Source organism: Rhodnius prolixus, unplaced genomic scaffold (assembly GCF_049639745.1).
Source record: "Rhodnius prolixus isolate KJV_2025 unplaced genomic scaffold, Rpr scaffold_6, whole genome shotgun sequence".
NCBI classification, from domain to species: Eukaryota; Metazoa; Arthropoda; class Insecta; order Hemiptera; family Reduviidae; genus Rhodnius; species Rhodnius prolixus.
Genome location: NW_027411634.1, coordinates 22,624,872 through 22,651,254, shown reverse-complemented (window position 1 = coordinate 22,651,254; position 26,383 = coordinate 22,624,872). Strand labels below are relative to the sequence as shown.

Genomic DNA, 26,383 nt, shown 5'->3' with positions numbered 1-26,383 from the left:
TAATCAGTTATACATGTTGTCCATTATTCAGACTTAATTATCTTCCTTAAAATCTTATATGCCTAATTTTTGTATATTTACTGGCGATTATTTTAGCTGATCAATAACTGCTAATCCACATCGTAAGAAACTGGGTTAACTTCAGTTCTTACGGCATTTGGTAGCCTTGTGGTATCCAAGCCAACACGAGCTACCCTTTACTTGACAACGTCACCACTCAAACAAATTTATAAGGCCTACAGCGTTTATTTATTTTTAGAATTATGAAACTCACAAGCAAAATACAAAATAGATCAATCCCTGCATAAAATAACTTTTCTGTATATATTTAGCATCTCAAACATTTTTCGTCTTGGGGCTTCCTTTGAAAATTAGCTAAATAAATGGTGGTTCTTCACTTGTTGAATGTTAGGAATATTTATTTGGATTGTAGTGAATTTAGGTCCATGGATTTTGTGTAAAACCAGTACTTATTAAAGGAAAGGATTAGCTACCAAATCCAGCTGCTAGCCCTTAGTTTTTCTCTTCCTAGGAGCTTCTTACAGCTCACAGTGTTGTCTGAAACAAGAGAACACTTTCCGCAGTCCGGCAGTGCAATGAAAAAATAACCACAGATGTTGTCGCGCCATAATACATTTTTTTTTTTTTTAAAAAAAAACAGCACTTCGTAACCTCAAGCTGTCAGCTTTAAAAAATAATCGAGACAAACAAATACGAATATTCGATAGCTAGCATCAAATATTTAGAAAGATCGAAAGTAAATAAAATCAAACGATTTGTAACATTCTTAGAAATCGATTATTTACAAAATAAGATTTTTTTTTGTTTTAAATTTATTTCGTTATTTACAATCTGTATAATATAATATACAATAGGTAAATAGGGAGAATGGAGGATAAATGGATGCGTGAAAGGCAGGAGGAAAGAAACTGCCCAGCGGTAGCACTCTCTACAGGGATATGATTTTTAGGCCTTCAGACTGCGAGGAAGTCGCGGGGCCACTGGCAATTCAGTCGGCGAGGAGGATTGTTAGGAATGTCAGAGGAGGCGAGAGACTGTACAAGAGGATTTGAGTTAGTAGAGAGAGCAGTATGGAATTTTTGGTATTTAGTTTTGGCGTGTTGGTCTATGAAGGGAATGTTGAGGTCGTCGTGAAGAGTGAGGTTAGTCACCGTAGAAAGGAGCGTCAGCTATCTGTCGGAGGAGTTTTGACTGAAATGTCTTGTACAGTCCGTATGTTTGTAGGTTTGGCTGAACCCCACAGCTCTAGTCCGTAAGTATAGTACTGTATATTAAACGTTTGAGTTCAAGGGGGTAATTTGGAGCGTCGTCCAAGAAGTCTGTAAAACAGTTTCGCACGTTTCGTCATTGCTTGTCTTTTAAGTCTAGTATGTGGGTTCCACGTGAGGCGTTTGTCTATGTAGAGCCCAAGGTAGCGCACCCAGATCTGTACAAGGAAGAGGATTGCTGTTGAAGAGGACAGGAGCCCCGCCGGAGAGTAAACGTGGCATTTCTGTGGGTTCATTTTAATCCGCCACTTCTTTGCCCAGGATTCTATTTTATGTAAGTGTGTCTGTAACAATATATGTAATTAAAAATCTTTTATCGATGAGATTTTTTGGACTGAAAAACAGCAGCTATTTTTTTTGCTACGTCTGGCTTGAAATTTGTTTACAATGGAATGTCGCCTCGGTCTTACAACAACCATTCCATTGTAGTGTAATAAAAGTCTTCGCCTTTTTTTAGCTGTCTGACTTACTTTAATGGATATTAAAAAAAAAGAATGCCCAGATTATACTCCATTACATTCAAATTCGAGAAATTCAAATACTCTTTGGTACCACTGTTTTTAAAACAAAGAATTCATTACAGTCAGCTTTTATTGACTATTCCGTCGTAAAATTGTTTATTCCATAAAAAAAAAAAATGACTGAACATCGGAATAAAAGGTAGTCCAAAATAGTTCTATAATCAAAATGAGAACAGTTCAAACCTATAGACTAAATGTTATTAGGTACTTAAGGCATCACGGATACTAATTGCGCTGATTAGTGTTAGATATGACAGCACACCTAACGGGAGGAACTCTAATTACACCACTCTAAAAGTTCTTTCACTAAAGGAAATTGAAAAACGCATAAACTTTTATTATAATCCTAATATTGTTTTTTTTTTTTTCAGTATTGGCAAGCCTGCTAAAGCCAGATTCCACCAAATAAATGCTTGAAATAAAATGTAGATAAAAATAGCTTACTTGTAAACAATGAAAACCTTCCCTTCTATTTTGAAGCTCATTCATTAAATTGACAGTGATAATTTATAATAACAGTCAATATATTTCATTATTAAATGTATAATTTAGTCAAAATTGAAGAAGATAGTTAATGGTTAATGTTAGTAATGTAATTGACAGAGTTCTTTAAAATTTTTTGTTGTCTTATATTTTATAAAAACAGTTATCGTAATTGTAGCTTTTAATTCAACAATTTACCTCTCAATTTATTATTAAAGTATGAAAATTCAATATGAGATTAGGATTAGATACCCTATTACTATGAATTGTAAATTTAATTGCCTTAGTATTAATAGTATAGACCTTTAAATTAAAAGAATTTAGCGGTAATTTAGTATTTTCGGAGAAACCTTCCCTATAATAATCCACGATAAATTTTACTTTACTTTTGTTTATATACTTCTGTCATTAAATGTTTTATTAGAATAATTTTCTTTAACTTTTATTGAAATTAATGTTAGGTGAAGGGTGCAGCTACGGGAAAGTAGAGGTAGGTTACATTAAATTTATTTATGGAGATAAATATGGAATTTCAATTTATTTGAAATAGGATTTGAAAGTAAATTTTATTAGAATATAAGATTGACTTTAGCAAATGCAATATGTATATTTATCGTGCTCGCGTCGTTACCTCCTATGAAAATTTTGTGAATACAATCTTCTTTTATATCTAAGCGAAAGTTGTAAATTAGATTCCGTTCAGTTGATTGGACTTAATGTTCAGATTTGTAGGACTGGAAAATAGCTGTAGAACCGCTAAGTTAGAAGTTTTGTAAGGTGTAGGGATGGTACTATAAAGGTTTTGTGGTAAGCTGGTCGACCAATTCATTTCAAATAATTGTTAAAGGCTGGCTAAATTTCATGTAAATATGCTGGGCCATTACATATAAACAATAAGCTACTGAAACCACAAAAAACATTTAAATGTTCGGAGTAATTCTAATATAAAAGATTTTTATTAGTTTCATTTGTTTATTTTTTATTTTTTAATTGTTAATTTGTTCTCTCGTTTACTGCTTGCAGAAGAACTATTACGTTTAGGGTCAAACTTTAAAAATTATTTTTATTTTTGATTATTTATGTTATAACCAAAACAAAACCAATGGATACTCTGATGGCCTCTGAGTTGTCAATAATAATAATAATAATAATGTTTTATTAATAAAATAATATATACAAAAGTAAAGAAATTCAACACATTTTACGGCATGGTAGAACCGTCTGCCGAAGGTTGATAATGAGAGTGAAAAGACATAAAAATATGAACAGCAAGAAAGAAATCTATCCAAATTACAAAAAATAAATAAAAACGTTATCATACAAACAATAATACTTTAAATAATCCTAATGTTGTAGTAATTAAATAACTAAATTAATAAATATAAATAAATAAAAACGTTATCATACAAACAATAATACTTTAAATAATCCTAATGTTGTAGTAATTAAATAACTAAATTAAATAAGGAGAAAATAAAATCTCTGAGTTATTATTGTATTGTTAAATTGTACGTGGGCTTTCTACGAATCTTGCAATGTAGGTTAGTTCAGTGTTGGAAAGTTTGTTTACATATAAAATATATTTTCTGATAAATACTGAAACATTGAAAATTTTTATCTCTGACGTTTGATTTCAATTCAGACTAGCTAATGATTTGAGCCACATCTTAATAAGCCTTATTATGCTAATCTTAATGTCACAACTATGTAAATTTATATCTCAATGTCAACGGTAGTACTAATATTTAGATAAGTATACTCAAGAATTAGTGACAGGTCTTACTTTCTCTCGTCAAGTTCCTGAACCTTTCAAACCTTGCTTTACTACATGTAATAAACAGCCATCCGATCTAAACAACTTCGAAAACCTGTAATTGATTTGAATATTAAATTATCCCTTTTTTTTTGATAATGTTAAAATTGCCTTATGTAACAAAACTTCTTGTTAAATGATTAGAAATTAGTTTATTTTTGTTACAAATTATAAGTTAAGTAAAAAAAAGAAATTAAATTCGCCATTAACAGGTTATTTATGATACGGTAGTATTGCTAACTACTTTATTTAATTAAATTTGTCTTAACTGCAATGGCAATAAATAAGCAAGTGTGTTGGATAGGTAATGGTTCTCATTGTTAAAATAAATCCCAGGGTTTCTGCTCGTGGCAATAAACTTTTGGCGAAGCTGGCTGTCTGCTATTTTAATATAAATGCTATTATTGAAAATGAAAATATGAGATTATTAAAAATGGCCACGAAAAATGGTGATTTGGTTTAAAAATAGTTCAATGATTCTCTTTAATCTTTAAACTTTGCACATTGTATACTCTTTCTAATCTTTATATTATATATATATTTTTTATTCTATCATATTATATAATTATTATATTATATAATTATTATAATATTATATTATTATTATTATAATATTATATTATTATATTATTATTATTATAATATTATATTATTATAATATTATATTATTATTATAATATTATATTATTATTATAATATTATATTATTATTATTATAATATTATATTATTATTATTATAATATTATATTATTATTATTATAATATTATACTACTATTATATTCATACAATTGCCAAAGGGTTTTATTTAATTTTATTACATAAAGTATGTCATAAAGTAATCTTTATGTCTTGCTTCTGCGGAAGATTGATCTATAGGGGTCGCAGGGAGCTGTGACGTCGCTTCGTTCACCAATATTTTACTAGAGAATTTTAATAAAATTGAAATAATCAATCTTTTTAGATAAATTCTAGATACTAAGTTTTAAGATTATTTAATTTTGGTAACAGAATATCGTGTAAGTGTACAAACTAGAATTGTTTTAATCTGTACGTTCTTTTAAAATGTTTAACAGAAAACTACACTTCACAAGGGCAAAAAGTTAACTTTGTTAAGCAATAAGGAATATTGTACTTTGGGTTGACACATTTTTCAACTAACTCGCTTTTCTTCATGTGTATTTGTATTTCATAAAGCGCTTTAGTCAGAGAAAGTTTCACGGGCATGTCGCAAGATTCTTTCAGAATACTGAGGATAGCTTTGTATTGAATTTAAAACCCAACACCCTGATAAAAGCTATTTGAAAGGGGGATTACCGCCAACACTAAAAGCATAATCTTAGGCCTAGAAAGTTTAAAGTAAAGCAGTGCCAGCATTTGTACACCTTGTACTAAATGGACAAATACTAACGATGATTTTTGAATCTCTTTTTTCTTTTTTGTGAAACTCTACATTAAAAACTACTCGACCTCTAAGGGTGTACAATGTATGATTGGCTTAAGAATACAATGTTAGAAACAGGAAATAAGGAAATTCCAGAATAACTGATGAAGATTACTATAGATTTCTCTTTTTTCAAAACATCTACTACCAAAATTAGCCGACCTAAGGTGTACAATATACACGGTGTCCCAAGCTATACAGGGTGTCCCAAGCTATATGGATAACGACTTTTTCTCGGAAACTAAGATAGCTAGAAAAAAACTAAAAAATACGTGTTCCCTTAGTTTTTTGTTAGGAATCCAAATTTACTTTGCAAATTTTGTTCGGTGCTTCCAGAAGCGAGATATAAGCACCAAGTTCATTTTTTCAAATGGGAAGGTGCGGTTTTTATTTCAGAAATGGATTCCTCTATTTTTTTAAAGAAAAATTTACTTGAACGGTTTTTTTCTGTGAGCGATATTTTAGAAGTTATGAATGAAAACATGATTCTTATAAGAAATGTCAAAATGATAATATTATAACGGTTTTTTGATTGAATAAGAAGAAAAGTACTATTTTATTATAAATTTTACTCCTCATCAATATTATAGATCATGCTCGAAATGGCCTCCACCATTAGAGATGCATAGACATGCTCTTTCCTGCCAATTGCCCCTTACTGCCAAAGAAATAGATTCGGTTTTAACCGAGTTACAGTCATCTATTATTCTCTGCTTTAGTTCATTTACAGATGCCATCCCGGCTTGATTCTGATACACCTAGATTTAGAAATGCTTTTAGGTAAGCAGAAATAAGGAATGAAAGAAAAAAAGTTATGAATAATCACCTTGTTTTACAGGTATCTCCAAAGGAAATAGTCCATAGGTGTCAAATCCGGTGAGAGAGGTGGCCATTAAATCGCCCCCCGTGTCGATATAACACGCCCATCAAATTGCCTATCGAGTTATCTCTTTACATGCCTGATGGTGTTATATCGACAAGGTGGACGATTCAGTGGCATTTCATTTTCCTCATTTTTATGAAACTCAACGCCCAAAACTAGCCGACCCAAGATGTAGAAGTCGTAGTTTTTTCTTTTGCGTAGCCTTTTAAGGTCTTTCTCAATGTGGCGTTTAAAGTATAATTTATTTAATTACCAATGGAAGAAATGGACACTTTTCGGTAACTTCTACACCACCAAGTTAATAAATAAGGCTATAGTGGAAAATATACTGTTATATGGATGTGAGACAGTAGCATAGAAATGGAAAGATAAAACCGTGAGGTAATGAAAATGGATTTTTGGAGAGAGGAATGGATCTCCACTAGGTTTAGATTGGACTAAAAGTGGGTGGAAATGCTTTATTGCTGATCTTGAAGAAACCATAGTCAGCTTTATTGCTGGCTACTTTATGGTCCATGAAGAAACGCTAAACAGAAGACGGCAAAAAAGAGAAACAAAAGAAAAGTAAAATCAGGATAATTGCATGGTCGACGTCAGGACTACACATTCAATCAAAATAAATAATCATATTTCTTATTACCTAATATGGGAAGTTTGAGGACAATCTTTTGGTACCACTGTCGTGAAAATTATGACAAATTTACAAAATATTCAGTCAAGTGTTGATATAAAATTCAGTCGCAGAAGGGCAACTTTTATTTTTTTGGGGGGTTCGTATACAAAAAACAGGAAATTTATTCTATTTACTTATACGAGGTGTGGCTATTAAATAACGAGGCTGATGCTGCTACAGAAGAACTATGCATAAACGACCGACAGCTGTGCAGCGTAAAGCCTTCTCTTTCGATTGCAGCGTCTCAAGTGTTTGTAGAGAAATCTGTCTGACCGGAACCATCGTTTGTGCAAGAGGTGTTAGTTTCGTTTAGCCGAAATCATGATATTCTATACATGTACTCGTAGTAGAGCAACGAATTGTCGTGAAATTTCACATGAAACTGGGTAAAACCGCTACTGAAACTTATCTTTTATTAAAAGAAGTTTATGGTGATGAATGTTTATCACGTGCGCAAGTTTTCTGAGTGGTTCAAGCGTTTCCACTCCATTATAAATATCGATTATAATTAATCAACATTACTACCGTGAGGTGCTTGCTCAACTCCGTGAAAGAGTAAGGGAAAAACGGACTCGATTTGTGGAAGAACAAGTCACGGGGTTCTCCATCAAGACAACGCGCCGGCTCACCCTGCATTGTCTGTCAAGACAGTTTCTAGCCAAGTACAACATCCCAGTTTTAGGTAAAAACCTTGCAGGTGGGTGGAGTTCGGGCACTAAGTGGTATTCAAAGGCTGGCTTGCCTGAGTGTCACTGGTGCCATGAGGACTTCCCCTACTGCGGCCTTGGAGGTTTTATTAAATTTACCCCCATTGCACATATATATTCAAGGCGTTGTAAGGGCCGTTGTCACTAGGCTTATGAAAGGACAAGCTCCTATTACCGTTAGGCACGGAGGAGCGTATCAAGAGTTATACGAGGAGCTGGAGGCGGACCCTATTTTGGGCCTGCCTTCAGATTTTATGACTCCCAAATATAACTTCGACAAGCCTTTCAAAGTCTGTACTGGAGACCGGGAGGCTTGGAGACGTGGACCCCCAGTTATGGGAGACTCGATGTGGTACACGGATGGCTCCAAGATGGGAGAGGGTGTAGGAGCAGGAGTGTACGGGGTGAAGCCGAAATGTAGCTTTTCGGTTAGCCTAGGAAAACTAGCTACAGTTTTTCAAGCTGAGCTAGCTGCAATTAGGTTTTGCACTACCGAGATTAAAGGGCGAGGAATTATTAATTCCAAGGTCGTAATTTTCTGGGATAGTCAGGCTGCTCTACGGGCAATTAGTTCCTACCAGGTCAACTCAAGGCTGGTCTGGGACTGTCTGGGTGCCCTGAAGGAAATTAGTGACCAAAATAAGGTCTTTCTGGTTTGGGTACCTGGTCATTCAGGATATAAAGGAAACGAAGTGGCCCGGGAAGGCTCTGCGGGACACTTCGTTGGCCCGGAGCCCTGTTTTGGGGTTTCGAAGTGTGTCAAGACTGCGGCCATTAATTTGTGGGTGCAGAGTAGGTCTCAGGAGTGGTGGCTTGCCACCACTGGACAGAGACAGGCGAAGGAGTTTATTAAAGGCTATTCGCCGAGGCTGACTGCAGAATTAATCCGTCAAGGCCGTGGGGCTATCAGGATGATTGTAGGCCTATTAACTGGCCACTGCAGACTCAGAAAACACATGCATCGCATGGGCCTGGCAGATGATAGCCTTTGTAGGTTCTGTCAGGAAGAGGAGGAAACGGCACTACACGTGTTGTGTCAGTGTGAGGGGCTTGTATGGCTAAGGATGTTACTTCTCGGGGAGGAAAAACCAAGGCCTGAGAGCTTTACCCAGGAGTCACTCTCCAGAATTAAGAGTCTAATTAAACGGACGGGTCTGGAGAGTGAGCTCTAAAGTCGGGGAGCCACAATAGATCCAAAGGGGTCGCAGTGGCGTAGGCCTTGAGGCCGCCCTAATTTAATCTTAATCTCAATCTTAAGGGAAAAACGACCCGATTTGTGTGGAAGAACCAGTCACGGAGTTCCCCATCACGACAACGCGCCAGCTCACACTGCATTGTCTGTCAAGACCGTTTCTAGCCAAGTACAACATCCCAGTTTTAGGCCATCCGCCTTATTCGCCTGACCTAGCCACATGTAACTTTTATCTGTGAAGTCAAATCTGCAATAAAAGGAACACGATTTCAGTCCGTTGAAGCTGTGAAAGAAAAAGTGGCACGCGTCATACAGGAGCTCACAGAACAAGACTTCCAGCACTGTTTCGAACAATGGTAAATTCGCATGGAGCGTTGTAGGGATAGGGGAGTGGTGTTTATTGAAGGTGATAATAACTAAATATGTATAAATTTAAAATAAAATGTTTTGTAGCATCAATCTCGTTATTTAATAGCCACACCTCGTATATAGAGTCCTCAAAGTCACCTGGGAACACCGTGGTTCGTACACAATAAGCAAATGAACTGGGAGTACAAAAATAACACTGATTAAACTTTTTAAAACATGACGACTCTAGATAATCTATCAGCAACAGAAGTTAAAATTAATTGCCAAGTAGGACAGCCAACCTAACTCGACGATGACTAAAAAATATTACCTATATTTCCACAAACCATATTTCATAGTCATGAAACTTTAACGAGTATATGTTTTATGAATATAAATTTTGAGTTTTGAAATATAAGGAAAATAAAGATTTTTTTTTATTTATTTTTTCATACAAATAAAATAATAATATTGTAAATAAATGCTGGGCCTCAGATTTTTTTATATACATACGTATATATAGGAGCTATTTAAGCTCAACGTCCGGTGATTGATAGTATAGCCTACAACGAGGGAACATTGTTTAGAAGCTCGCAATGCAGTAAAATGAAAGCTATGGGCACCAATTACCTCAGATGTTGACACGCCTTAAAGTAAAAAATTAACGTGTGGCTGTGTCATGGACACGGCCGTGTGTTGTACGTGAATACGTTTACGTAACGGGTCATATTTTTTATATAAAATATTTTTATTTATGTATTTAGGATGAAACAATGTGTCTTCATAATCGACGATCGAACACAATCTATGCCTATACAGTCCGCTGTCGATGCAGAAGCGATTTCATCATCCACTTGCATAATTTCAACCGGCCCCAGCTGAAGATGTACTGACACCGTCGTTGATCCGCTCGGCCGCATTCATTCTTTTACGTTCCCGGCACACAGCTTAACTCGGTCATATGGTGTTTTATTGTTACCATTCGATTGTTCTTGAGAAGCCCTTTCCACACCGTATACGATCTCTGTATTTGGTTTTGGCTTTTCGACGCGTATAGGCCGACATTATCAATTTTTTTATTCTAACACCTTATTATATTCACTGTCACTATTTTACACTAATGTTTTATATTCAATCAATAGATTGTGACGACAGCTGACGATTAAAACTTAATCGAACATCGTAGCTTCTCCGAGTCAAAAGTTATACTAATTGCAAATCTTGATACGCAGCAAAATGATCTCAAAATGGCGGCGCTTCCCCCTCCACAGTCACAGTCCTCGCTTATCGTAATGAATTCTTTGATCCTTTAGCTATCCAGTGGTCTAATTTAATTTTGGATTAGACGATAGATTCGAAACTATAATGCCAAACTCTATCCCCCGATTTTGTTATCATTAGGTTTTGTGGATTGCCACCATATGATTCAAATTTAAAGACGTATTCACGTCAAAAAAATAAATAAAAATAATATATATTTCTGCTTAAATTCAATTTGAATTTGTTACAACCTTCACGCTTATTCCTCGTTTAAGTAAACAAGAAGGAAAAATAGGCAAATTAAGAGTGATTAGCTCAATTAGCTAATGATGTATAATGGAATAATTAAAAATAATCAATAATAATAAAATTACCTTGGAAAATTGAAGAGCGATATAAAAGCTTGTCTAAAACGATAGTTCATGAAACAATAGGTTATTGGATTACAGCAGGATGAAATATAGGCCAGCAACTGTACTAACGACACGCCAGTGCTCCCTACATATTGATGTACCAGATCTGGTCTAAATTGATACCATGTATTTAATACATGTAGCGGTGCCCAGCAAATAAAAAACTCTGCCACTACTACAAATAGCATTCGTATTACCTGTAAAAGAAGAGAAAAGCTTTTTAAAATGGTTATTCAGAAGTTTTAGTCATCACCCACATGATTGTGTATAATTATTTCTAGTCTCTCTGAGAGTTTTTGAAAATGTTAAAATTATTTTCTGAACAATTTATATTATAATATAGAAAAATTTATTTTTAGAAATATCGAAACCAAAAGAAATTAAACATTATCTTTTATTTTTTTTTATCGTTCATTTAGTTACAATGAACGCATTGCGTTATAAAGCAACAATAATAACTAGGGAACGGATTCGTATGTATTTACATATTTTTTTCTAGCCAATTTACAGACGTTTTTCGACTAGAAGTATTCATACTGACACTTTTTAAGCCGTTTGAGTCTACTTTTATTTCACATATTTCCACATATTTGGATGTTATCGCATATTTATACATATTTGATTAAAATAAATAAATATTTCTACATATTTAATCAAAATATGTACATATTTTTCATTTTGGGCATATTTTCATAATTGGGAGGTGGTTGACAGGAACTGTGAACCACAGACTGTAGGGCTGTGAATTACAGTGGGTACAATGGTTATTGTAATTTACACAGAATGCTGCTAAACAGTGACGGGCACTTGTTAGTTCTTTGAAGTTGTCTGTTCTTTCAGCTCGTTCGTTGAAGTGTCCAATTCATTTCGTTCGGTCACTTAGTGTATTCTTTTTTTTGGGTGAAATGCCACGAACATCGGCCTCAAACAAACAACTAGTTGCTAAATATCTTCGCGAGTTTCCAGCAGAACTTTTTCGAAGTGATGGAGACATTTTGTACTGTACAGCTTGTGACAAGCGCGTTTCTTGCTCTCAACGTTCCCAAGTCACCCAACATATTGCCACCTGATCGCACATAGAGAGTAAAAACAGAAAGAAAGAGAGGACGTCCTATCAAGCCTTCCTTACATCTCCATCATCAAGTAAGTGTAAAGGGGTAAATAACAGCGAGTCGCTGCTTTCGCGGTCTCTCGTTCGCAGCGCTGCTGCGCTCCTTGAGATGCTCTCGAACACACGCACACTCCAATCTACACACACACACACACACGCACACTCTAGGGAAGGGAATAATAATGAGGAACAGTTAATTGGTTAACGGAACAAAACTTTATTAAGCAAATAAAAAGGCAAACTGAAAATAACATAAAGGAACTCTTCTATCAAATAATACGGATATATATCAAATAATAATCAAATATATACAATGCGCTTACTAGCTACTTTGATAAGTCTTAAAACACACACAGAGTTAACACCGCTACACCAGGCCGTGTGAGTAAGGGACTATTACACCGACACACAAGCTCACCTAGATTTTATGTTAGCTTCTCGGCTTGCGTCTGTCAGTCGGTCTGCGCTAGGCTGTGGCTGCCCACTCTCTGCCTAGTCCCTTACACACCTGCCAACCCCCACTACCTCTCCTCACACGGAACCTCTGTTTTATTCTTTTTCAACTTTAACCCCACGTTACGAATACTTCGCTATCTGTTATTTACCCCTTTACAATGCTCCCCCCTTTTTAAAAGTGAAGCCTCTTCCGGTTTCACTTTCTTTTCCTTCTCCTTCCTCTTCCGGTTTCGCTTTCTTCCTTCCTCTTCTTCCTCTTCCGGTTGCACCTTTTTCCTTCCTCTTCCATCTGCTTTCCCGTCCGCTGAGCTGCTCACAACCACCATCTTTGTGGGCATGGAAGAACTCCGGCTTGCCCAAACGTCCCTCCTTCGCGGTAGCGCTCTTTACATGTTCTGGTACCCTCTCCAGTCCTTACAGTCTCGGGTACCCTCGTTTCAGGGCTGCCCTGTCGTGCCTAGCGCTTGATCCTCGCTTGTTTTCCGGGCTCCAGCTCACTTGCACGCCGTGCACCCGCCCTTCCAACTCCAGGCCCTGGTGTAAGAGGCGAAACCTGTCCGGGGGGGGGGGAGGCTCATGCGTAGGAAACTCAGGGCTGATTCAATATTTTACTAGTAACTGTTCCAGACTATTGTAAGTGTGGGAATTGTGGGTTATGAAAGATTTCATCTCCTAGAAGAGCTCTCTCATTCACTCTCAACCATACATTCACTTCCACCAAGACGCCTTCGTGGCCTAACGTTCACTCCTATCCTGGGAGAAGGAGTAGGCTCTTCTTCGAGCGCTTGATCCACCCGCCCGCGTAGATCGTAAGGAGACCGTCTTTGTTCGGCTTCACTTAGCTGTACCCTCTCTGGGTACCATGTGGGATCACCGGTATGTGTGCTCTGTTCCTCGACGAGCTCATTAGGAAGTGTTCGCTCAATCCCGAAACGCCCCTCAAGGGCTTCGCTATCTATCAGGGGGAGCGGCCTAGTCTCCGGTGTCCCTCTACTGGCTCCCATAGCACGAGGGGACACTCTTTCTCCACGCACTTCTATTGAACTGTTGTTATCGTGGTTTGAGGCTGGCTCCGGAATTGGGTCCTCCCGTAAAGCCGCTGGCTTTAACCTATTTACATGAACGACATACTTCTCCCCCGAGCCTAATGTAAGCTCATAAGTCGTAGAGGAAAGTCTTGCCCGCACAACGTGGGGCCCCGTCCACGGTCTATAGAATTTTTTTGCGTGATGTGGTGGTGCCGCCGGCTCGAAGAGGTATACTTTGTCCCCTATTTCATAATCCCGACTCTGCTTTCCCTGATTATATTTCCGTGTCCAGGTCTCCCGCGCCAAGGACTCGGTTTTTCTAGCGATTTCATGCGCGGTTTCCAATTTATTTTGCAATGAAGCTATATAATCTTCGCACCCGTCCGATCTTTCCTCGGGCAAATGTGAGCAATCGAACGGCAAGTCCAGCTGTCGCCCGTACAGCAGGAAATGCGGCGTGACACCAAGTGATGAGTGGACTGTGGACCTGTAGGCCATTAAGGCGTACGGAATCCATTCGTCCCAATCTCGCCCATCTCGGCGGACATAGTGGGACAAGGAGTCAACCAAGGTTCGATGCAGACGCTCCACCATGCCATTACTCTGCGGGTGGTACGCCGTGGTTTGAATCTTTTTCACATGCAGAAAGTGACACATTGCTTTAAATAGACGGGACGTGAAGTTAGTGCCTCGATCCGTAAGAATATACTTTGGCGCTCCGTGGCGCAAGATGATATTTCTTACCACGAGGTGTGCAGTTTCCTCCGCGGTCTGGGTCTTCATCGGTGCGGCCTCCGCATACCTCGTAAAATGATCAATCATCGTGAGGAGGTAGCGGTTACCCCTCTGGCTTGTTGGGAACTCAACTACATCCAAGGAGATAAGCTCTAATGGGTATGAGGCCTTTTCGACCTCTCCTAATGGAACGGTTAATCCTTTCGGTGTTTTGCGCGCCTGGCACAACTGGCAACTCTTTACAAACCTCTCCACATCTGGTCGCAACCCGGGCCAATAAAACTGCTCGGCCACTCTTGATATCGTTCGATCTACTCCCGGATGTCCTGACCAAGGCGTATTGTGAAACAACCGGATAACGTGCGTGCGTCGGTTCAGCGGTACCAGCACTCTCCAGGTTTTTGGATCCCCCTCGCCATTGGTCCAGTACCACAGTCCCGATTCCCCCAGAGCTACCTTATCTGGAAGGATGGTGCGGCAGCGATTGCACCAGGAGTCATTCTCCTGCTCTTGTCTCCATTTGTCGCATTCCAGGTGGCTTTCCGTGTCTTCTACAGGCTCCTGGACAGCCCCAACTGCACGACTCAACCCATCTGCGTTCTGGTGGTTCACTCCGGGACGGTGTACGACCTTGTAATTAAACTCAGATAACCGCAACGCCCATCTAGTTAGCTTCGCGGAGGGACTTTTCAGGTGCAGCATCCACTTAAGAGCCGCATGATCCGTAATTAGAGTGAATTCTCTTCCCAATAAGTAGCACCGAAATAACCCAGTTGCCCACACCACCGCAAGCAATTCCCTTTCCGTCGCTGAATAATTCCGTTCGGCAGGACTCAGTTGCCGACTCGCATATGCAATGGGCCTTTCATAGCCTTCTCGGACTTGTGACAGTACTGCTCCAAGCGCCACTCCAGACGCATCGGTGGCGAGCAAGAATGGGTCGCGGAAATCGGGGTAGATCAGTACTGCCGAGGAACATAGGGCGCTCTTCAAAGCATCAAAAGCCTTTTGCTCGGACTCCGTCCACTGGAAAGTAGCGTTTTTCCCCAACAAGGACGTCAACGGTTTTGCTAGCTCCGAAAACTTAGGGATGAATCGGCGGTAATATCCCGCTAACCCAAGGAAGCTCTTGACTTCCTTCCCGGAGGTAGGTGCAGCAAAAGCTTGGATCGCTTCCTGTTTAGTCGGATCAGGCCTCACTCCGTCCTCTGACACGATATGACCGAGGTAACGGACCTGGGATTGGGCAAATCGACACTTGGCCAGATTCACTTTCAGTCCAGCGTCCTCTAGACGCTGCAGGACATGGCCTAGTCGTTCACAGTGCTCTTCTATATCCGCCCCATAGACAATTACGTCGTCAAGATAGACCAGGCATTCTTCCCCCTTCAAATTCATCAGAAGCTGGTCCATCATTCTCTGAAAAGTGGCTGGCGCATTCACTAGTCCAAACGCCATCCTGCGGTACTCAAAGTGACCCCCCACCGTGGTGAACGCTGTTTTCTCACAGTCCTCCTCTCGGATGGGTATCTGATGATACCCACTCGCGAGGTCGAGCGTCGAAAAGTACTGGCTTCTACCCAGGCTCTCGAGGGTTTCAGTGATGAGGGGTAAGGGATATGCATCTGTCTTCGTCACTCCATTTAGCCCACGAAAATCAGTGCAGAATCTATATTGGCACTGGCCCTTATCGCTCTTTTTCGGCACCAATACTACTGGGGCTGACCACGGGCTCGTGGACGGGGCGATAATCCCCTTCTTTAGCATATCTTGCACGTGCTCTCGAACGATACTTCGCTGATGATAGGGGACTTTGTAGGGTCGTTTAGTAATCGGCCCCTCCTCGGTGGTGTTGATTGCGTGGTGAAGTGGGAGTTTACATCCTTGCACGCCAGGTTCTCCAAAAACTCCGGAGTACCGCTCCAGAATCTCCGAGACCATCTTGCTCTCCTCTGCTGGTAGATGACCTAACTTGAAAGCAAAACTCTTCTCTAACTCTGCTGTGTCTCCCTGTTCAGTTTCGCAGATCGAGGCTACTAATAGTGGGCTATCCAACGGCAGAATTTCCTCAACGAAGGCAAGCAACTGCCCTTTCTGGACCCTAATATCTTCCCCCGTGACATTAACGACCTTCACGCCCACTCGTCTGCCTACCAAACAGTTGACGCTTCTCGCGACTCTCAACCCCCCTTGGGTTTGCGGTGCCGGTTCTAACAGCCATTCACCTTCTGCAGGTACTGTTAGTTTCCCTTCCAGGATTTGTTCACAAAAGGGAGGTATCGTGATACCCCCTATGGCTCGTACCGCCTTTTCAGCTGGCTCACACCGAAGGAATCCAGTCCCAATACCGCTTCGTAAAGCTCGTGGGTCTGAATTCGTTCCGGATACCTGCTTTTCTTCCACCGAAACAGTTCCTTTGTTCGCATCCAGGATTAATCCCAATTTGGACATCAGGTCCCATCCCAATATCCCGTCTCCTCGGGTCGTTAACGCAGCGATGGCAAACGTATGCTCCACCCAAACCTTTCCTACTCGACATGGCAGTATCTGCTCTCCTAGAATCGGGATCTGGGCTCCCATAACTCCGGTTGCCAGAATTGGGGAATTTGCTACCTCATACCCGGGCACCTTTTCTTTCAGTATGGAAATCTCAGAACCGCTATCTAATATTAACCGTAGGTTCTGCTTTCCCACTATAAGATCTAGCATGGGACCGCGAGAGGAGGAGGATGTTATGTGTGGTACTACACTGGACGCCCCTACGCTCGATAGGCTCTGAGTGGCGGGGCTTCCACCTGGCCTTCGGCGTTTGGGACGACCTCTTCTTTCGTAGCGGGAACTCCCTCTCTGGATAGAGTGGCCCTCCGAGAACATTCCCTTGCGAAATGTCCCACCTTCCCACAAACAAAGCATATGGCCCCCTGGCTTCGCTCCGGTCGCCGGTTCCTAGTTGTTCGAGGGGCTGGTCCTGCTGGTTTCCGCAATTGGCAATCCCTGGCGAGGTGGCCTTTCTGACTGCATTTAAAGCAAGGTCCGAGCGTCCGCTGAATGGCCAAGCACTCAGGCGACTCCTCCTGCACGGCCCAAACCTCGCGCGTATTTCTAGGTTTTGCTTGAGCCTGTTCGACTCTCGCCGCCCGCGTAATCGCCTCTTGGAAAGACGCTGGAGGCACATACCGCAGCTGTCGGCCCGCTTCTCCTCTTAACCCCTTTATAAACGCGGCCACCAATATTCGGTCTAATTGCCCTCTAGCCCAAGTACTTTCCTCTTTTGATGCCCCTGGTTTCACCGTTCTCTCTCCCAGCCGGCGGCAACGGTCCGCGAACTCCTGTACATTCTCTCCGACTTGTTGCTCCACCTCGTTTAACGCCAGCAACTGTTCTTCGGGAGTAACCATACCAGCAAACCGATTTTTAAGAATAGCCTCAAGGTCACCAAAGGTCGCATTGGGTTGCAGTAGTTCTGGATAGCTGGATATGCAATTGGCCGCGGCCCCAGTCAATTTCAAACGGCAAACCATCAACCGTTCGGCATCTGTCCATCCTCCATTATTCGCTACTATCGAAAACCCCAATAGGAAATGTTCTACTGGTTCTTCTTGCTCACTTCCACCCCAAGGTCTAATAAGGGTTTGAAGTGATAGGTCTTTTCGTGGGAGGGCCCTCGGTTCAGAAGTAGAGAATTCCCTTAATTGCCTGAGTTCTACTTTCACTCTCTCTAATTCTTCTTTTACCTGTTTCAGGTCGGCCATTATAACCTACGCCAATATTAGCAGTACGTTCAAGAGCTCGACGAGCTGTTTGAAACGATACCTCACACTTAGATCTTATAACTCAGAAACAAAGTGTTCGAGAATTTTTTTTTTTTTTTTTTGATGACGTACCTGGGAAATAATGGAAACTCGAAAAAATTTTTTAATCACCAATTATAAGTAGTTCTCTACTTCCTGAGTTCAAAAAAAACGTCAAAATCGCTGAACGACCAAGCGTTCGCGAGATATCGGCCGAGCGCCTTTTCGCTGGGCTAGTGAACTAGGCGCGTCCCCACCACTGTGACCGCGCACACCTGACACCAGTTGTAAACCCAGCGAGTCGCTGCTTTCGCGGTCTCTCGTTCGCAGCGCTGCTGCGCTCCTTGAGATGCTCTCGAACACACGCACACTCCAATCTACACACACACACACACACGCACACTCTAGGGAAGGGAATAATAATGAGGAACAGTTAATTGGTTAACGGAACAAAACTTTATTAAGCAAATAAAAAGGCAAACTGAAAATAACATAAAGGAACTCTTCTATCAAATAATACGGATATATATCAAATAATAATCAAATATATACAATGCGCTTACTAGCTACTTTGATAAGTCTTAAAACACACACAGAGTTAACACCGCTACACCAGGCCGTGTGAGTAAGGGACTATTACACCGACACACAAGCTCACCTAGATTTTATGTTAGCTTCTCGGCTTGCGTCTGTCAGTCGGTCTGCGCTAGGCTGTGGCTGCCCACTCTCTGCCTAGTCCCTTACACACCTGCCAACCCCCACTACCTCTCCTCACACGGAACCTCTGTTTTATTCTTTTTCAACTTTAACCCCACGTTACGAATACTTCGCTATCTGTTATTTACCCCTTTACATAAGTCTACACTGAGTACAGATCTGTGTCGGGCTTTGGTTAGAGCAGATATCCCTTTCCACAAACTTAAAAATCCTCATTTCAAAGGATTTTAGTCGTTACAAGTCCATCTTACGCCCAGATCGTCGTCACTTTACGTTCCAACATTTGAAATTTCATGTGGTTGCAAACAATTTCGAAGAGTGAAGTTTTCAAAATTGAAAATTTAACACATCTTTTTATAAATAGTAAAAATGTTCTTTGTTGTATAAATCATTATAACTTGTAAAAACAAATTATTTTGTTCCTAATAAATTATTATAAATTGTAAAAATGTTCTTTTCTTGTATAAATAATTATAACTTGCCCCCCCCATGTCCATTTTACTTAAATAATCCAGAAAATATTTTAAGAAAATCACATATTTTCCACATAATTGACGAAAATAAATGCATATTTTAATTAAATATTTGGCATTTTTAAATACATAAAAATCCGTTCCTTAGTTATAACAATAAACAACACAACATACATATAACACTCAGAGTGGAGAAGTTACCCAGCGGTAACACTCCAATAACATTCTACATTCTACTGACTCTTCACCAGAGAGGCGATCGCGAGGCCACACAGTCTTTTAAGTCGTCTGGAAGTGTTGTCTGGAAATGTTCTGGAAGATAGATGTTGTACCAGTGGATTGTGATGAGATTGAAGGTTAAGATGGAGTTTTCTGTATCGTGTTTCAGCAACTTGTGTTGCACGAAAGGAATGTTCAAGTCTGTGTGAATGGTTTGATTGGTGACGTAGAAAGGAGCGTTTACTATAGAGCGAAGAATTTTAGATTGCAAGGACTGGATCCTTTGCAGATTTGAGCGTTTAGTTGAACCCCACAGTTCGATGCTATGAGGCCAGACTGGCTTTAGAATACTTACATATACAGGGTGACCAGAGTTATATGCTCCACCCACTTTTTTTTTAAACGGCGGGAAATTTCGAAAAAATAAAAAACACGTATTTAATCATTTTTAGTCTAGTTTATTTTCAGTGATTGACCCATTTTTTTAAACCCCTGTATCTCGAGATACAGCATCCAACTTTGTTTTTTCAAATGGAACGTTATAAATTTTTTTTTGGATATTTTCATAGTATTTGAGCTCCTAAAAAAAAAAAATTCGTTTTTCAAAAGTTATGGTAATTTAAAATATGAAAAACAAATTTCAGTTTATTGTCAAAATTACGTTATTTTTTTTTAAAGAATCTGTTCAAACTGGGCACAATCAACGGATAGGCAAGCCAAAACTCTGGGACTCCCACGCTTTGCTTGTAGCAGCACTTATGGTGGCGAAGTCAAGATCTAGGCAGGCTAGAGTTATTCGACGTTTCAGGCCATCGACTGAAGCCACGGGATAAAGAAGAATTCAAAATTTTAAAGAATGAATTTTGGAACAGTCACTACTTTTCTTCAAAAGTTTATTACTGGATCCAACGATCCCGTTGATTAAAAAATATCAAATTTGAACATCATACTGCAGTTTTTTCCATTTTTGAATTTAGCTGGCTTACAAACTCACAGGCTGATTTGTAACAGGATTTTTTTCAGATTCTGGTGAAATTTCCCAATAAGAACACAAAATAAAAAAATCTTCACAACACCTTATCGTATTGATTGTAACAGTGAGCAAAAAATAAGTCAATTTCACATGCTATTAGTAATATCAGAGACATAAGGGTAACGAAGCGGCAGATTTATTGGCCCGGGAAGGCTCTGCGAGATACTTCGTTGGCCCGGAGCCCTGTTTTGAGGTTCCGAAGTGTATTAAGACTGCGACCATTAACTTATGGGTGCAGAGTAGGTCTCAGGAGTGGTGGTCTGCCACCACTGGACAGAGACAGGCGAAGGAGTTTATTAAAGGCCGAGGCTGACTGCAGAATTAATCCGCCAAGGCCGTGGGGCTATCAGGATGATTGTAGGTCTATTAACTGGCCACTGCAGACTCAGAAAACACATGCATCGCATGGGCCTGGCAGATGATAGCCTTTGTAGGTTCTGTCAGGAAGAGGAGGAAACAGCACTGCACGTGTTGTGCCAGTGTGAGGGGCTTGTTTGGCTAAGGATGTTACTTCTCGGGGAGGAAAAACCAAGGCCTGTGAGCTTTACCCAAGAGTCGCTCTCCAGCATTAAGAGTCTAATTAAAAGGACAGGTCTGGAGGGTGAGCTTTAAAGTTAGGGGAGCCACAATAGACCCAAAGGGGTCGCAGTGGCGTAGGCCCTGAGGCCACCCAAATTTAATCTAATCTAATCTAATATCAGAGGCTTAATGTTTTGGAAATCACCATATTTAAAAACTTGTGGTTATTAACCAGTTAAGGCGTGGAATTTAGTTTTAAAAAATCCCCTCACAGTGTGCAGAATTAAAATCAGACAATGACGTGTATACACGTCGAACGCAGGGCAAAACAACCAAAAGTTTACAACGTCGTAATAGTCACTGAAAGTGACTTTTTCCTGCAACCTCTGGGGGCTTGAAATTACAGAGCATTCTGTGCTCATTCAAAAATATTGCACCGCTTCACGTATGCATTGCTCTAGTTAACTAGGGGACGCAAGAGCTTTTACAAGGAAGAAAAGAGCTTTGAATTCTGTGTAAAATGAAATCATGCTCGTACTGAGGTCTGAAACTCTATCTAAGGTAAAAACGGCATTGCACAAGGGTTGAGAGCTTCTATTTGTGTGCGTAATTCCCCAATCTCTAATGCGGAGACCAAACATGTATCAACCACTTATCATTTGGCTGACTCCCTCCACTCCCCCTCCGTATAAAATACTTGGCAGTTCTATTGGTAAGATAAAGGAAACACCCCACCAAATAGTATTCTTATTGTATTTTATTAAAATTTCGAGTTTTTATAGTTAATGGCAATTTTATATTTTTCACAACGAGTATACACCATATTCACGCACCATAATAGAGATCACGCTGAATTGGTTAATATTTTAATAAAAATAATAAATGAGCAAACGAGTTTTCTACCAGTGAGCTAAAGACGAGCGAAATCTAGCCATCTTAAGCTTAGAAAAAGCTATACTATTGTATAAAGTAACTCCAAGTAAGCTAACATTCTTATTACTCGAATAATTCAAATAGCTTATGAAATAAAGCACTGAAGCCTAAAATATTATCCACTGTGTTGATTATTACAACTAAATTTTTACCTTCAAAGTATTGTCACCTCTTAAAACTAAGAAGGCAACTCATTTCAAGCTTATGATCCTCTAAAATTATTCTATGTCTGAATTTAGCTATGACTTTCCGTTGAGCCCTAGTTAAGAAGAACAACACTGAATTGGTTGAATCAGTTAGAGGGCATACTGTAAAGAAGTCGCCATTTTCTATGGATTGTTATTGTAAAGGGTTTGTTATAAGGGTTTATTAGGTCATATCCCCGGGACCCATAATTTACAGTCCAGTCGATCTCCTTCTCTATGTCCTCTAGCAGCTATGCTTGTTTTTACAACCTTAAATCCAGCGGGTCTCGTTTGTGTCTTTCGTTTCGGCGGATGGTTGTAAACTCTTTTTTTGGTCAGCGATTTCCTTCCAACATCTTAGATGGCCGTACCATTTTAGATGTTTAGATTCTATATTATACGAGGTGTGGCTATTAAATAACGAGACTGATGCTGCTACAGAAGAACTATGCATGCGCCAAATCCTAACGACCGACAGTTGTGCAACGTAAAGCCTTCTCTTTCGATTGCAGCGTCTCACGTGTTTGTAGAGAAATCTGTCTGACCGGAACCGTAGTTTGTGTAAGAGGTGTTAGTTTCGTTTTGCCGAAAACATGATACTACACTTGTAGTAGAACAACGAATTGTCGTGAAATTTCACATGAAACTGGGTAAAACCGCTACAGAAACTTATCTTTTATTAAAAGAAGTCTATGGCGATGAATGTTTATCACAAGCGCGAGTTTTTGAGTGGTTCAAGCGTTTCCAAGATGGCCGAGAAGACGTCGGAGATGATGACCGCCCGGGTCGCCCTTCCACATCCAAAACGGATGAAAATGTCGATTATAATTAACCAACATTACTACTGTGAGGTGCTTGCTCAACTCCGTGAAAGAGTAAGGAAAAAACGACCCGACTTGTGGAAGAACAAGTCACGGGGTTCTCCATCAAGGCAACGCGGCAGCTCACACTGCATTGTCTGTCAAGGCCGTTTCTAGCCAAGTACAACATCCCAGTTTTAGGCCATCCGCCCTTATTCGCCTGACCTGGCCCCATGTGACTTTTATCTGTTCCCCAAAGTTAAATCTGCATTGAAACAGGAACACGATTTCAGTCCGTTGAAGCTGTGAAAGAAAAAGCGGCACGCGTCATGCAGGAGCTCACAGAAAAAGACTTCCAGCACTGTTTCGAACAATGGTAAATTCGCATGGAGCGTTGTAGGGATAGGGGAGAGGTGTATATTGAAGGTGATAATAACTAAATATGTATAAATTTAAAATAAAATGTTTTACAGCAATAGTCTCGTTATTTAATAGCCACACCTCGTAAACTATAGTTCTCTTGATGCCTATTTTATCTCTAATACTGAGTTACGGTTACTCTGCCTTTTCAGTTAAACCATAGTGAAAATAATATGTTAATTCTTCTAATCAATTAATTGGAGCCGTACGACGAGAACAAAATTTGCTTTAAAATATGTCGCTTAATAAAATGTAAACGAAAAATGGAATTTTCAATATCTGCCATTAACTTCAATAAATACTCACATAATTTATGAAAGCATATGCTAAATAATTAATGTATTAAATAAAATACCTTTTTCTTAGCTTCTATACTTTTATCCATATAATTAGACCTGATGGCGTGTCTAGTGAACTTAGGACCGGGGCTTTCTAAAGGCTCAAGAGGCGTTCCACTCCTTTGTGCTATTCCTTCTTCAAGTTTCACCTTTCATGTACAAAAAGAGAGAAAATATAATTAGAGAAAGATATTTTTATACAGAAATATTTACACATAAAACATTTAACCTAAAGAAATAACAATGTTCCAAAACAGTATAACCTTTTAGATTGTTTGTTTTAGGATGTTTAGGTTAAGAGCAAAGAGATTTCTTTGCCACTTTGTCGTATTCATTAGCTTGGCTCAAAATATGCCTCAGTATTTTCGATTAAGATTAAGATTCTAATAGGGCGGCCCTTAAGACCTACCCCTTTGGATCTATTGTGGCTCCCCCACTCTAGAACTCGCCCTCCAGACCCGTCCTTTTGATCAGACTCTTAATTCTGGAGAGCGGCTCTTGGGTAAAGCTCACCAGGCCTTGGCTTTCACCTCCCCGAGAAGTAACATCCTTAGCCACACGAGCCCCTCACACTGATACAACACGTGCAGTGCGTCCTAGGTGCTTAACACAATCTTTTAAGGGAAGAAGAGTGAGATTTAGGTAAACAAGTGGAAGAATAGTTCGCCTCAGGGAGAATGTAATGTAATTACATTTGTTTTCATTGATTTTAACTCACCATTTCTTTAGCCAAGGCTTAATAGATTCTAAATGGAATTGAAGGGAGCGATAAGCAAAGACCGGGTCTTTGTTTTTGCAGTGCCGTTTCCTCCTCTTCCTGACTGAACCTACAAAGGCTATCATCTGCCAGGCCCATGCGATGCATGTGTTTTTTGAGCCTGCAGTGGCCCAGTTAATAGGCCTACAATCATCCTTATAGCCCCACGGCCTTGACGGATTAAATATGCAGTCAGCTTTGCAGTATTTTCAAATACCAGAACTATTCCTAGTTTCGTTTTTGATAAAAAATGAGGTCTTTCATTGTCTTCTCGTTTCAGCATCAGATACCATCCATTTAAAACCAATTGACAACCGTTTATATTAGATTGCTTTGAAGCTGTTGATCGTTTCACGTACCTTGGAGTAGAATTAAACTGCGAAAACAAGGGAAGCGAGGAGATCAGAAGCAGAATCATGGCGGGAAATACAGCCTTCTTTGGCCTGCAAAAACTTTTGAAATCAAGACTGTTGACCAGGGAAACCAAAGAAAGATACTCCAGCCTAGTTGGCGTACACGGCACATGGCGAGTTAGGAAGAATAGAGAACTTGATGAACTCATGGAGCATGAGAATATAGTTAGGTTTGTCAAGTCGAGAGAAGAATAAGTTGGCTTGGGCATATAGAGAGATTACCAGAGGGACTGTTGACAAGTAAAATAATGAAGCAGGAGTTTGATGGAAAAAGAAGAAGAGTGCGTCCCAGAACGAGCTGATTGAGAGACGTGGAGCAGGACTTGGAGTGACTGCATGGAGGACGAAGGCGGTAGATCCGGGATACCTGGAACAGGATCGAACGGGAGGCCAAAGTTCATATCGAACGGTAGCGCCGGATAAGTAAGTAAGATGTGTGAGGTTGAAGTATGTTTTCATAAACTGTAAAATTGAACATTTCGCCTAGCGATACCGTAAAATGACAGACACATTGAACTGGCAAATACTGTTTTACACTTGTCACTGGTTCCACATTCTTGGTTATTTCTTGGATATAGAGAGACTTGTCTTTAGTAACGAAAAACTCAAGGATTTATTCTAGCCTGGGCTACGCCTTGTAGAGAGGAGTTCGGTGCGTTGCTAGTATCTCAGAAGTTCAGCTGGAGTGTAGTGACCAGGTTAATTGTATGTTTTCTACTGTTTCATGGTGGCAGATTTGTTTTTTCCCATGGGTTAACAACGTTGCTCAGCTGTCTCTTCCGTTGGTCAGCATAATTCAGCTGCATTTTAGTATTTAATACTATTTAATTATTAGCTAAACATGTTGCTATATCTGGAATCAAATACTCATGCACTAAATTCCTCTACGGAGGGACTGAAAGAGAAGTTCCTCCGCAAAGAAATAAGAGTAACTAAAGTTTGGTAAAGGCTTCCTAAGGTCAGTTAAAAATAATAATTTTACCAAGTTATTTAATTTTTTTGTAGACTGACGTGACCCTAAATTTAAAACAGCAAATTCAAACCTAAATAAATCTCAGATATACTGCAAAAACCTGTCAAAAGGTTACTATAAGAGGTTCTTCTGTTTATTTATTTTGAGATAGTGTTTTGTTTTTGTGATAGTGTTTTGTTTTTGTGATAGTGTTTTGTTTTTTTGATAGTGTTTTGTTTTTGTGATAGTGTTTTGTTTCTGTGATAGTGTTTTGTTTTTGTGATAGTGTTTTGTTTCTGTGATAGTGTTTTGTTTCTGTGATAGTGTTTTGTTTTTGTGATAGTGTTTTGTTTTTGTGATAGGGTTTTGTTTTTTGTGATAGTGTTTTGTTTCTGTGATAGTGTTTTGTTTTTGTGATAGTGTTTTGTTTTTCAGATAGTGTTTTGTTTCTGTGATAGTGTTTTGTTTTTGTGATGGTG

General features: G+C 39.6%; 1 protein-coding gene across 1 annotated transcript in view; it reads right to left on the bottom strand.

The window, feature by feature from the left end:
* Positions 1-26,383, bottom strand: part of LOC141461079 (cholecystokinin receptor type A-like) — a 428,938-nt gene that overhangs the window by 34,648 nt on the left and 367,907 nt on the right. Inside the window, exons 7-8 of the mRNA XM_074141758.1 lie at positions 23,800-23,931; positions 10,986-11,221 (exon numbers count right to left, since the gene is read on the bottom strand). Coding sequence (XP_073997859.1) covers positions 10,986-11,221; positions 23,800-23,931 — 368 coding nt within the window. The remainder of the gene's footprint in view (positions 1-10,985; positions 11,222-23,799; positions 23,932-26,383) is intronic.